A 12,880-nucleotide genomic window follows, 5' to 3' on the forward strand; every position below is an offset into this window, starting at 1 on the left:
TCATTTTTATTGGCCAGTCTGAGATATGGATATGGATTCTTCTTTGCGGAGACTGGTGTTTTGTGGGTACTATTTAATGAAGCTCCCAGTTGAGGACTTGTGAGACGTCTGTTTCTCATACTAGATTCTCTAATGTACTTGTCCTCTTGCTCATTTGTGCACCGGGGCCTCCCACTTCTCTTTCTATTCTGGTTAGAGCCAGTTTGCACTGTTCTGTGAAGGGTCTAGTTAACAGCGTTGTACGAGATCTTCTTGGCAATTTCTCGCACGGAATAGCCTTAATTTTTCAGAACAAGAATAGACTGATGAGTTTCAGAAGAAAGTCTTTGTTTCTGGCCATTTTGAGCCTGTAATCGAACCCACAAATGCTGATGCTCCAGATACTCAACTAGTCTAAAGGTCAGTTTTATTGCTTCTTTAATCAGAACAACAGTTTTCAGCTGTGCTAACATAATTGCAAAAGGGTTTTCTAATGATCAATTAGCCTTTTAAAATGATAAAATGATTAGCTAACACAACGTGCCATTGGAACACAGGAGTGATGGTTGCTGATAATGGGCCTCTGTACACCTATGTAGATATTCCATAAAAAATGGATCAGCCGTCTTCACCTACAATAGTAATTTACAACATTAACAATGTCTACACTGTATTTCTGATCAATTTGATGCTATTTTAATGGACAAAAATGTTTGCTTTTCTTTCAAAAACAAGGACATTTCTAAGTGACCCCAAACTTCTGAACTGTAGTGTGTGTGTGTGTATATATATACACACACACATACACACACACACACACACCCACACACACACACACACACACACACACACACACACACACACACACACACACCCTACATTCTAGGCTCAGTGCTTTTGGCTTAATAGTGTGTTTATTAACTATTACAGCTCCAGAGGTAGTCAACTATGAACCACTCGGCCTGGAGGCAGACATGTGGTGAGAGACAGATGTACTTTATATTTAGACAGTGTATGTATATATACATAAACACACACGTGCATACATGCACTGAGTATACAAAACATTAGGAACACCTTCCTAATATTGAGTTGCACCCCCTCCCCCAGAACATTCTCATTTTGTCGAGGCGTGGCTCTACAAGGTGTTGAAAGCGTTCCACAGGGATGCTGGTCCATGTTGTCTCTACAAGGTGTTGAAAGCGTTCCACAGGGATGCTGGTCCATGTTGACTCTACAAGGTGTCTGAAAGCGTTCCACAGGGATGCTGGCCCATGTTGTCTCTACAAGGTGTTGAAAGTGTTCCACAGGGATGCTGGTCCATGTTGTCTCTACAAGGTGTTGAAAGCGTTCCACAGGGATGCTGGCCCATGTTGACTCTACAAGGTGTCCAGGGGATGCTGGTCCACAAGGTGTCCAAAGCGTTCCACAGGGATGCTGGTCCATGTTGTCTCTACAAGGTGTCTAAAGCGTTCCACAGGGATGCTGGCCCATGTTGACTCTACAAGGTGTCCAAAGCGTTCCACAGGGATGCTGGCCCATGTTGACTCTACAAGGTGTCCAAAGCATTCCACAGGGATGCTGGCCCATGTTGACTCTACAAGGTGTCCAAAGCATTCCACAGGGATGCTGGCCCATGTTGACTCCAATGCTTCCCACAGATGCTTCAACTTAACTGGATGGGTGGTGGATACATCTTGATACATACTGAGAAGCACAGATGCTTCAATTAACTGGTTTTGTTGTGTGGTGGATATCATCTTGATAAATACCCCATGAGACTAAAGACACTGAGGAGGGAAAAGGGGGTTGCAACACAGCTGTTTTGTCGTGTGTATAAAGAATGATCCACCACCCAAAGGTCCCCCGATGACTAAAGACTCTTCTGAGGAGGGAAAAGGGGGTGTAACTCCATATTGGGACGGTGTTCCTAATGTTTTGTTGACTCTTGTGTCTTTATCTCTATATGTCTGTTGCGTAATAATCCACATTCCTCTGTTGTTACAGGAGTGTTGGAGTGATCACCTATATTCTGTAAGTACAACATTCCTACTGCCGAATGAAGAGCTTCATGTAATTACACCAAACTGTCACCAGTTTCCCTTTCAGATGAATGAAGAGCTTCATGTAATTACACCAAACTGTCACCAGTATCCCTTTCAGATGAATGAAGAGCTTCTGTCACCAGTTTCCCTTTCAGATGAATGAAGAGCTTCATGTAATTACACCAAACTGTCACCAGTTTCCCTTTCAGATGAATGAAGAGCTTCTGTAATTACACCAAACTGTCACCAGTATCCCTTTCAGATGAATGAAGAGCTTCATGTAATTACACCAAACTGTCACCAGTTTCCCTTTCAGATGAATGAAGAGCTTCATGTAATTACACCAAACTGTCACCAGTTTCCCTTTCAGATGAATGAAGAGCTTCATGTAATTACACCAAACTGTCACCAGTTTCCCTTTCAGATGAATGAAGAGCTTCATGTAATTACACCAAACTGTCACCAGTTTCCCTTTCAGATGAATGAAGAGCTTCATGTAATTACACCAAACTGTCACCAGTTTCCCTTTCAGATGAATGAAGAGCTTCATGTAATTACACCAAACTGTCACCAGTATCCCTTTCAGTGATCGGTCCTGATATTGATCTTGTATTTAGTGTCTTTTTAAAAATCTTGTGTGTATTTCTTTGTATAACTGCATTGTTGACGAATGCAACCAATCATTTCACTGTACCCATGGTGTATCCTGTGGACGTGACCAATCAAGACGGATTTGATATTCATTAAAAAATATATATTAACATATTAATGCATGTATTTCAATAAAGTGTATTTATATAGCCCTTCTTACATCAGCTGATGTCTCAAAGTGCTGTACAGAAACCCAGCCTAAAACCCCAAACAGCAAGCAATGCAGGTGTAGAAGCACAGTGGCTAGGAAAAACTCCCTAGAAAGGCCAAAACCTAGGAAGAAACCTAGAGAGGAACCAGGTTCTGAGGGATGGCCAGTCCTCTTCTGGCTGTGCCGGGTGGAGATTATAAGAGTATTTACAGTGCCTTGCAAAAGTATTCACCCCCCTTGGTGTTTTTCCTATTTTGTTGCCTTACAACCTACAACCTGTTATTTAAATGGATTCTTATTTGGATTTACAACCTGTTATTTAAATGGATTCTTATTTGGATTTACAACCTGTTATTTAAATGGATTCTTATTTGGATTTACAACCTGTTATTTAAATGGATTCTTATTTGGATTTACAACCTGTTATTTAAATGGATTCTTATTTGGATTTACAACCTGTTATTTAAATGGATTCTTATTTGGATTTACAACCTGTTATTTAAATGGATTCTTATTTGGATTTACAACCTGTTATTTAAATGGATTCTTATTTGGATTTACAACCTGTTATTTAAATGGATTCTTATTTGGATTTACAACCTGTTATTTAAATGGATTCTTATTTGGATTTACAACCTGTTATTTAAATGGATTCTTATTTGGATTTAAACCTGTTATTTAAATGGATTCTTATTTGATTTACAACCTGTTATTTAAATGGATTCTTATTTGGATTTACAACCTGTTATTTAAATGGATTCTTATTTGGATTTACAACCTGTTATTTAAATGGATTCTTATTTGGATTTACAACCTGTTATTTAAATGGATTCTTATTTGGATTTACAACCTGTTATTTAAATGGATTCTTATTTGGATTTACAACCTGTTATTTAAATGGATTCTTATTTGGATTTACAACCTGTTATTTAAATGGATTCTTATTTGGATTTACAACCTGTTATTTAAATGGATTCTTATTTGGATTTACAACCTGTTATTTAAATGGATTCTTATTTGGATTTACAACCTGTTATTTAAATGGATTCTTATTTGGATTTACAACCTGTTATTTAAATGGATTCTTATTTGGATTTACAACCTGTTATTTAAATGGATTCTTATTTGGATTTACAACCTGTTATTTAAATGGATTCTTATTTGGATTTACAACCTGTTATTTAAATGGATTCTTATTTGGATTTACAACCTTTATTTAAATGGATTCTTATTTGGATTTACAACCTGTTATTTAAATGGATTCTTATTTGGATTTACAACCTGTTATTTAAATGGATTCTTATTTGGATTTACAACCTGTTATTTAAATGGATTCTTATTTGGATTTACAACCTGTTATTTAAATGGATTCTTATTTGGATTTACAACCTGTTATTTAAATGGATTCTTATTTGGATTTACAACCTGTTATTTAAATGGATTCTTATTTGGATTTACAACCTGTTATTTAAATGGATTCTTATTTGGATTTACAACCTGTTATTTAAATGGATTCTTATTTGGATTTACAACCTGTTATTTAAATGGATTCTTATTTGGATTTACAACCTGTTATTTAAATGGATTCTTATTTGGATTTACAACCTGTTATTTAAATGGATTCTTATTTGGATTTACAACCTGTTATTTAAATGGATTCTTATTTAGATTTCATGTAATGGACATGGAAAAATAATTGTTTCAAAAAATTCTAAATTAACAACAGTCAGTATCTGGTGTGGCCACCAGCTGCATTAATTTTTGCAGTGCATCTCCACCTCATGGACTTTACCAGATTTTCCAGTTCTTGCTGTGAGATGTTACCCCACTCTTCCACCTGCAAGTTCCTGGACATTTCTGGGTGAATTCCTGCAAGACAGGAATGTCAGTGTTCTGCCATGGCCAGCGAAGAGCCCGGATCTCAATCCCATTGAGCACGTCTGGGACCTGTTGGATCGGAGGTTGAGGGCTAGGACCATTACCCTAGCCCTCAACCTCCGATCCAACACACATAGAACGAGCAGTATGGCTGGTGGCATTGTCATGCTGGAGGGTCATGTCAGGATGAGCCTGCAGGAAGGGTACCACATGAGGGAGGATGTCTTCCCTGTAATGCACAGCTTTGAGATTGCCACTTTAACCCGTACACTCACAGAGCTGGGCTTTACAGAAGAGTGGCCATAAGAAAGCCATTGCTTACAGAAACGAGTAAGCGAACACGTTTGGTGTTTGCCAAAAGGCACGTGGGAGACTCCCCAAACATATGGAAGAAGGTACTCTGGTCAGATGAGACTAAAATGGAGCTTGTTGGCCATCAAGGGTATGCGCCAGATAGTGTATCCCAACAACTCTCATCACCCAGAGAACACCATCCATCAGCAGAGAAACTGGTCAGAATTGAAGGAATGATAGATGGCGCTAAATACAGGAGAATTCTTGAGGGAAACCTGTTTCAGTCTCCAGAGATTTGAGACTGGGAGGGACGTTCACCTTCTAGCAGGACAATGACCCTAAGCATGCTGCTAAAGCAACTCTTGATTGGTTTAAGGGAAACATTTGAATGTCTTGGAAGTTTAAACCCAGTTTAAACCCAATCCAATTGAGAATCTGTGGTACGACTTAAAGATTGCTGTACACCAGCGGAACCCATCCAACCCATCCAACTGGAGCAGTTTCTCCTTGAAGAATGGTCATAAATCCCAGTGTGCTAGACGTGCCAAGCTTATAGAGACATACCCCAACAGACTTGCAGCTGTAATTGCTGCAAAAGGTGGCTCTACAAAGTATTGACTTTGGGGGGGTGAATAGTTATGCAGGACTCAAGTTTTCTGTTTTTCTGTCTTATTTCTTGTTTGTTTCAAAATAAACAACATGGTAGGCATGTAGTGTAAATCAAATGATACAAAACTTTAAAAAAAATCTATTTTAATTCCAGGTTGTAAGGCAACAAAATAGGAAAAATGCCAAGGGGGGTGAATACTTTCACAAGCCTCTGTAAGGTCAGACTGTTCCTCAAACGTTCATAGATGACCAGCAGGGTGAAATAATAACCAGTGGTTGTAGAGGCTGCAACAGGTCAGCACCTCAGGAGTAAATGTCAGTTGGCTTTTCATAGCCGATCGTTCAGTTAGAGAGGTGAGGGAGAGAGCAAAGCAGCAGCTACGTTCATAACTGCGTGACTTTTTATTTCCAAAGTTCAGTGGTCAATGTTGTTTATAGATGATTATGACTACCAGCGAGCATGTAAATGTGTGACTATTTATGCTAATTGTTTGATTGCAGTCGTTTGCCTGGTCATCTAATTTCACAACCGCTTAAATGTTGGAAAGGAACGTTACCATTTTGATGATTTCCCAGATATGGAGAGAGAGAGAAAGACTTCCTGACACCTGACCAACTGTTTGACTTATAACTCACAATTCCTCTGATATCTGTCCATAACTACATCTATAAAACGTCTTCTGTGTTGTACATTCAGAGAAACAAACAACTGTAATACTTTTAGAGCGTTAGTCAGTCTAAATTGTATGTGGGAAGTTATAGGAATGTAGGGAAACTTCTCTACCTCTCTCAACTTCTTTCTCTCCCCCTCCCTCCCCCTCTCCCTCCCTCCCCCTCTCCCTCCCTCCCTCCTTCCTCCCTTCTCTCCCTCCCTCTCTCCCTCCCTCCTTCCTCCCTTCTCTCCCTCCCTCTCTCCCTCCCTCCCTCCTTCCTCCCTTCTCTCCCTCCCTCCCTCCTTCCTCCCTTCTCTCCCTCCCTCCCTCCTTCCTCCCTTCTCTCCCTCCCTCTCTCCCTCCCTCCCTCCTTCCTCCCTTCTCTCCCTCTCTCCCTCCCTCTCTCCCTCCCTCTCTCCCTCCCTCCTTCCTCCCTTCTCTCCCTCCCTCTCTCCCTCCCTGCCTCCTCCTCTCCTCTCCTCCCCCTCCCTCCCTCCCTCCTCTCCCCCTCCCCTCCCTTCCTCCCTGCCTCCCTCCCTCCCTCCCTCCCCTCCCCTCCCTCCCTCCCTCCCTCCCTGCCTCCTCTCCCTCCCTGCCTCCTCTCCCCTCCCCTCCCCTCCCTCCCTCAGGTTGAGTGGTGCATCGCCGTTCTTGGGGGAGAATAAGCAGGAGACTTTAGCTAACGTGTCGGCGGTGGACTACACCTTTGATGAAGAGTTCTTTAGCAGCACCAGCCTCCTGGCCAAAGACTTTATCACCCGGCTGCTTATCAAAGACCCAAAGTACATGATCACCTTACACTAACCTTTGACCCTAACCTCTGACCCCTATCCCTAACGTTGTACAGGCGAGGCCTCTGTATATACTATGTGCTTGGTTCGGTCCTGAATGTATTGAAACATGCCACTGACCCGGAGTGTGCGTGTACACTGCTCTGCACTTAAACACTGTGTGCCCAATGTTCTCAACTCTATACATTACTGCAGAGTTTTCAAGCTGGAGTCTGTGGGTTACTGCAGGAGGTACGTCAGTTTATTCAATACTTTTGGGGGAAAAATCGTATTGGTTATTTTTTTTAAGGTGAAAAGTTATTTATCTTATGAATATAGCTAGCTAGCTACAACACAGTACCATTGTAGAGAACTTCCTTCATGCTGGACGCAGAGACATAAAAATGGTAAGAGGTAGTTTCACGAGCCAATGCTAACTAGTGTTAGCGCAAAGTCTACAGGAACAGTTAGCATGCTATCCTGTTTATCCAACTCTGGGGAAGTAGATAAATGGCTTCATTGCCAAAATCTCAAACTATCCCTTCAAAATGGAGGAAATTAGTCATTACAGGGGTTTCTCTGTAGAGAACTTCTAATGCGGGCTGTTTAAGTGGTCTTTTTGGGGATGGAAAAACAGTCTCAACTTTAAATAACCAAGACCAGATGATAGAAAGCATGCAGAGAACATACTGAACTAAATACATTACATAATACCATATATGAGAACTTACCATCAAATCAAATATAGGCAGTCAGGAGCACAGGAAGTCCCAAAACCATTCAAGGTCCATTGATTAGACAAAATGCATAGAATTAAAAGATCTTTAAAAAGGAAACCTTGTCTCTCAGGCCCATGCCAAACGTTATAGAATTGCTGGAATTGATCTTCAAAATCATGTCTCTACGCTGCCAATAGACCTTTACCTTTCTAGCTAGTAGACTGGATAGTTTACCAGACCTTTCTAGCTAGTAGACTGGATAGTTTACCAGACCTTTCTAGCTAGTAGACTGGATAGTTTACCAGACCTTTCTAGCTAGTAGACTGGATAGTTTACCAGACCTTTCTAGCTAGTAGACTGGATAGTTTACCAGACCTTTCTAGCTAGTAGACTGGATAGTTTAGACTGGATAGTTTACCAGACCTTTCTAGCTAGTAGACTGGATAGTTTACCAGACCTTTCTAGCTAGTAGACTGGATAGTTTACCAGACCTTTCTAGCTAGTAGACTGGATAGTTTACACTTCCTCTTCCGATGACCTGTGGGGAGGTCAACATAATGAAAGAATATCTACCAAATCTATTCATTTTAAAATGTTAATTACTTCTCCTTGCCATTATCATTCACCTGACGATAAGGCACGACATTTGGGCGTGTTTTGCTAACATCTTCAGGGCCCCTGTGTCTCCGGTTTGCCTGGCCGGGGGTCCCTGGACAAGGAAAGGTTGAAACTGATGTAGGCCACTGTCACAGGGACGGTGTTATCATCACCCCAGCAGCCCTAATGGAGGTTGCCTAGGCAACAGCCGACTGAAGATTGGGTTGCTGTGGTGATGCTGCTCTTGGTCTATTATTAAACAGGCTGTTAAGAGGAGTAGGGAAAGAGGAACCTGTGTGTGTGTGTGTGTGTGTGTGTGTGTGTGTGTGTGTGTGTGTGTGTGTGTGTGTGTGTGTGTGTGTGTGTGTGTGTGTGTGTGTGTGTGTGTGTGTGTGTGTGTGTGTGTGTGTGTGTGTGTGTGTGTGTGTGTACGAGAGTAAGATGTGTGTGACATAAGTATAGTGTGTGCACCATGAGTTGTCCAGGAGTGTTTTAAGTTAATCGTTTGTCCAACGGTGTCGGGAATGAATTGTTTGTTCCTTTCCTAACCCCTGTTCCCTTCCTAACCCCTGTTCCCTTCCTAACCCCTGTTCCCTTCCTAACCCCCCTTCCCTTCCTAACCCCTGTTCCTTCCTAACCCCTGTTCCTTTCCTAACCCCTGTTCCTTTCCTAACCCCTGTTCCCTTCCTAACCCCTGTTCCCTTCCTAACCCCCGTTCCCTTCCTAACCCCTGTTCCCTTCCTAACCCCTGTTCCCTTCCTAACCCCTGTTCCCTTCCTAACCCCTGTTCCTTTCCTAACCCCTGTTCCTTTCCTAACCCCTGTTCCCTTCCTAACCCCTGTTCCCTTCCTAACCCCTGTTCCCTTCCTAACCCCTGTTCCCTTCCTAACCCCTGTTCCCTTCCTAACCCCCTTCCCTTCCTAACCCCTGTTCCTTTCCTAACCCCTGTTCCTTTCCTAACCCCTGTTCCCTTCCTAACCCCTGTTCCCTTCCTAACCCCTGTTCCTTTCCTAACCCCTGTTCCTTTCCTAACCCCCTTCCTAACCCCTGTTCCCTTCCTAACCCCTGTTCCCTTCCTAACCCCTGTTCCCTTCCTAACCCCCTTCCCTTCCTAACCCCTGTTCCTTTCCTAACCCCTGTTCCTTTCCTAACCCCTGTTCCCTTCCTAACCCCTGTTCCCTTCCTAACCCCTGTTCCTTTCCTAACCCCCTTCCTAACCCCTGTTCCCTTCCTAACCCCTGTTCCCTTCCTAACCCCTGTTCCCTTCCTAACCCCTGTTACCTTCCTAACCCCTGTTCCTTTCCTAACCCCTGTTCCTTTCCTAACCCCTGTTCCTTTCCTAACCCCTGTTCCCTTCCTAACCCCTGTTCCCTTCCTAACCCCTGTTCCTTTCCTAACCCCCCTTCCTAACCCTGTCCTGTCTTTTTCAGAAAGAGAATGACCATCCAGGACAGTCTGCTCCATCCCTGGATCAAGGTCTGTCTAACACACACACACACACACACACACACACACACACACACACACACACACACACACACACACACACACACACACACACACACACACACACACACACACACACACACACACACACACACACACAGGTTAAGTTATTTCTTTATTCACTTTGTACAGGGAATAAGTGTTCATTCACTCCCTAAAATCCTTCTTGAAAACGAAGGGTTAGGGTTAGGGTTAGAATGATACACAATATGATCAATATAAACAGTATTGATAAGTGGATGTAATCTATTGATCTGATTAGTCGTATATGTTCCTGTTTGTTCAATCAGCCAAAGGACTCCCAGCAGGCTCTCAGCAGGAAGGAGTCTGCAGTCAACATGGAGAAGTTTAAGAAGTTTGCTGCTCGGAGGAAATGGAAGGTACATTTATCTCTCTCCCACTGTCTCTTTTTCACTCTCTCTTCTATCTCTCTATCACTTATCTCTCTCCCTCTTCTATCTCTCTTCTATCTCTCTATCACTTATATCTCTCTTCTATCTCTCTATCACTTATATCTCTCTCTCTCTTCTATCTCTCTTCTATCTCTCTTCTATCTCTCTATCACTTATATCTCTCTCCCTCTTCTATCTCTCTTCTATCTCTCTATCACTTATATCTCTCTCTCTCTTCTATCTCTCTATCACTTATATCTCTCTCCCTCTTCTATCTCTCTCCTATCTCTCTATCACTTCTATCTCTCTATCACTTATATCTCTCTCCCTCTTCTATCTCTCTCCTATCTCTCTATCACTTCTATCTCTCTATCACTTATATCTCTCTTCTATCTCTCTATCACTTATATCTCTCTCCCTCTCCTATCTCTCTATATATTTATATATATTTTATTTTACCTTTATTTAACTAGGCAAGTCAGTTAAGAACAAATTCTTATTTTCAATGACGGCCGAGGAACAGTGGGTTAACTGCCTGTTCAGGGGCAGAACGACAGATTTGTACAGATTACTTCCAGGGGCGCCGACAGAGATTGCCGCCTCGCTTCGCGTTCCTAGGAAACTATGCAGTTTTTTGTTTTTTTTACGTGTTATTTCTTACATTAGTACCCCAGGTCATCTTAGGTTTCATTACATACAGTCGAGAAGAACTACTGAATATAAGATCAGCGTCAACTCACCATCAGTACGACCAAGAATATGACTTTCGCGAAGCGGATCCTGAACAGGGGTCAGGAAGGGAACAGGGGTCAGGAAGGGAACAGGGGTCAGGAAGGGCCTTTCAACCAGGACAACGGAATGGATCCCAGCCAGCGACCCAAAACGACTTCGTAAAAGGGGGAAACGAGGCGGTCTTCTGGTCAGACTCCGGAGACGGGCACATCGTGCACCACTCCCTAGCATTCTCCTCGCCAATGTCCAGTTTCTTGACAACAAGGTTGATGAAATCCGAGCAAGGGTAGCATTCCAGAGGGACATCAGAGACTGTAACGTTCTTTGCTTCACGGAAACATGGCTCACTGGAGAGACGCTATCGGAGTCGGTGCAGCCAGCGGGTTTCTCCACACATTGCGCCGACAGAAACAAACATCTTTCTGGTAAGAAGAGGGGCGGGGGCGTATGCTTCATGGTTAACGAGACGTGGTGTGGCCACAACAACATAGAGGAACTCAAGTCCTTCTGTTCACCTGATTTAGAATTCCTCACAATCAAATGTCGACCGCATTATCTACCAAGGGAATTCTCTTCGATTATAATCACAGCCGTATATATTCCCCCCCAAGCAGATGGCTCTGAACAAACTTTATTTGACTCTTTGCAAACTGGAATCCACATATCCTGAGGCTGCATTCATTGTAGCTGGGGATTTTAACAAGGCTAATCTGAAAACAAGACTCCCTAAATTGTATCAAGATATCGATTGCGCAACCAGGGCTGGAAAAACCTTGGATCATTGCTATTCTAACTTCCGCGACGCATATAAGGCCCTGCCCCGCCCCCTTTCGGAAAAGCTGACCACGACTCCATTTTGTTGATCCCTGCCTACAGACAGAAACTAAAACAAGAAGCTCCCATGCTGAGGTCTGTCCAACGCTGGTCCGACCAAGCTGATTCCACACTCCAAGACTGCTTCCATCACGTGGACTGGGATATGTTTCGTATTGCGTCAGACAACAACATTGACGAATACGCTGATTCGGTGTGTGAGTTCATTAGAACGTGCGTTGAAGATGTCGTTCCCATAGCAACGATTAAAACATTCCCAAACCAGAAACCGTGGATTGATGGCAGCATTCGTGTGAAACTGAAAGCGCGAACCACTGCTTTTAATCAGGGCAAGGTGACTGGAAACATGACCGAATACAAACAGTGTAGCTATTCCCTCCGCAAGGCAATCAAACAAGCTAAGCGTCAGTATAGAGACAAAGTAGAATCTCAATTCAACGGCTCAGACACAAGAGGTATGTGGCAGGGTCTACAGTCAATCACGGATTACAAAAAGAAAACCAGCCACGTCACGGACCAGGATGTCTTGCTCCCAGGCAGACAAAATAACTTTTTTGCCCGCTTTGAGGACAATACAGTGCCACTGACACGGCCTGCAACGGAAACATGCGGCCTCTCCTTCACTGCAGCCGAGGTGAGTAACGTGTTAACCCTCGCAAGGCTGCAGGCCCAGACGGCATCCCCAGCCGCGCCCTCAGAGCATGCGCAGACCAGCTGGCTGGTGTGTTTACGGACATGTTCAATCAATCCCTATCCCAGTCTGTTGTTCCCACATGCTTCAAGAGGGCCACCATTGTTCCTGTTCTCAAGAAAGCTAAGGTAACTGAGCTAAACGACTACCGCCCCGTAGCACTCACTTCCGTCATCATGAAGTGCTTTGAGAGACTAGTCAAGGACCATATCACCTCCACCCTACCTGACACCCTAGACCCACTCCAATTTGCTTACCGCCCAAATAGGTCCACAGACGATGCAATCTCAACCACACTGCACACTGCCCTAACCCATCTGGACAAGAGGAATACCTATGTGAGAATGCTGTTCATCGACTACAGCTTGGCATTTACCAT

The 12,880-nt window shown here is 43.2% G+C and overlaps 1 protein-coding gene across 1 annotated transcript in view; it reads left to right on the forward strand.

Annotated features, from left to right (window-relative positions):
• Nucleotides 1–12,880, forward strand: part of dapk1 (death-associated protein kinase 1) — a 244,153-nt gene that overhangs the window by 107,926 nt on the left and 123,347 nt on the right. The window contains 5 exon segments of the mRNA XM_046351536.1: nucleotides 910–958; nucleotides 1,987–2,013; nucleotides 6,890–7,042; nucleotides 9,777–9,822; nucleotides 10,143–10,232. Of these exon segments, the coding sequence (XP_046207492.1) occupies nucleotides 910–958; nucleotides 1,987–2,013; nucleotides 6,890–7,042; nucleotides 9,777–9,822; nucleotides 10,143–10,232 (365 nt within the window).

This window comes from Oncorhynchus gorbuscha, linkage group LG05 (genome assembly GCF_021184085.1).
Source record: "Oncorhynchus gorbuscha isolate QuinsamMale2020 ecotype Even-year linkage group LG05, OgorEven_v1.0, whole genome shotgun sequence".
Taxonomy (NCBI): Eukaryota; Metazoa; Chordata; class Actinopteri; order Salmoniformes; family Salmonidae; genus Oncorhynchus; species Oncorhynchus gorbuscha.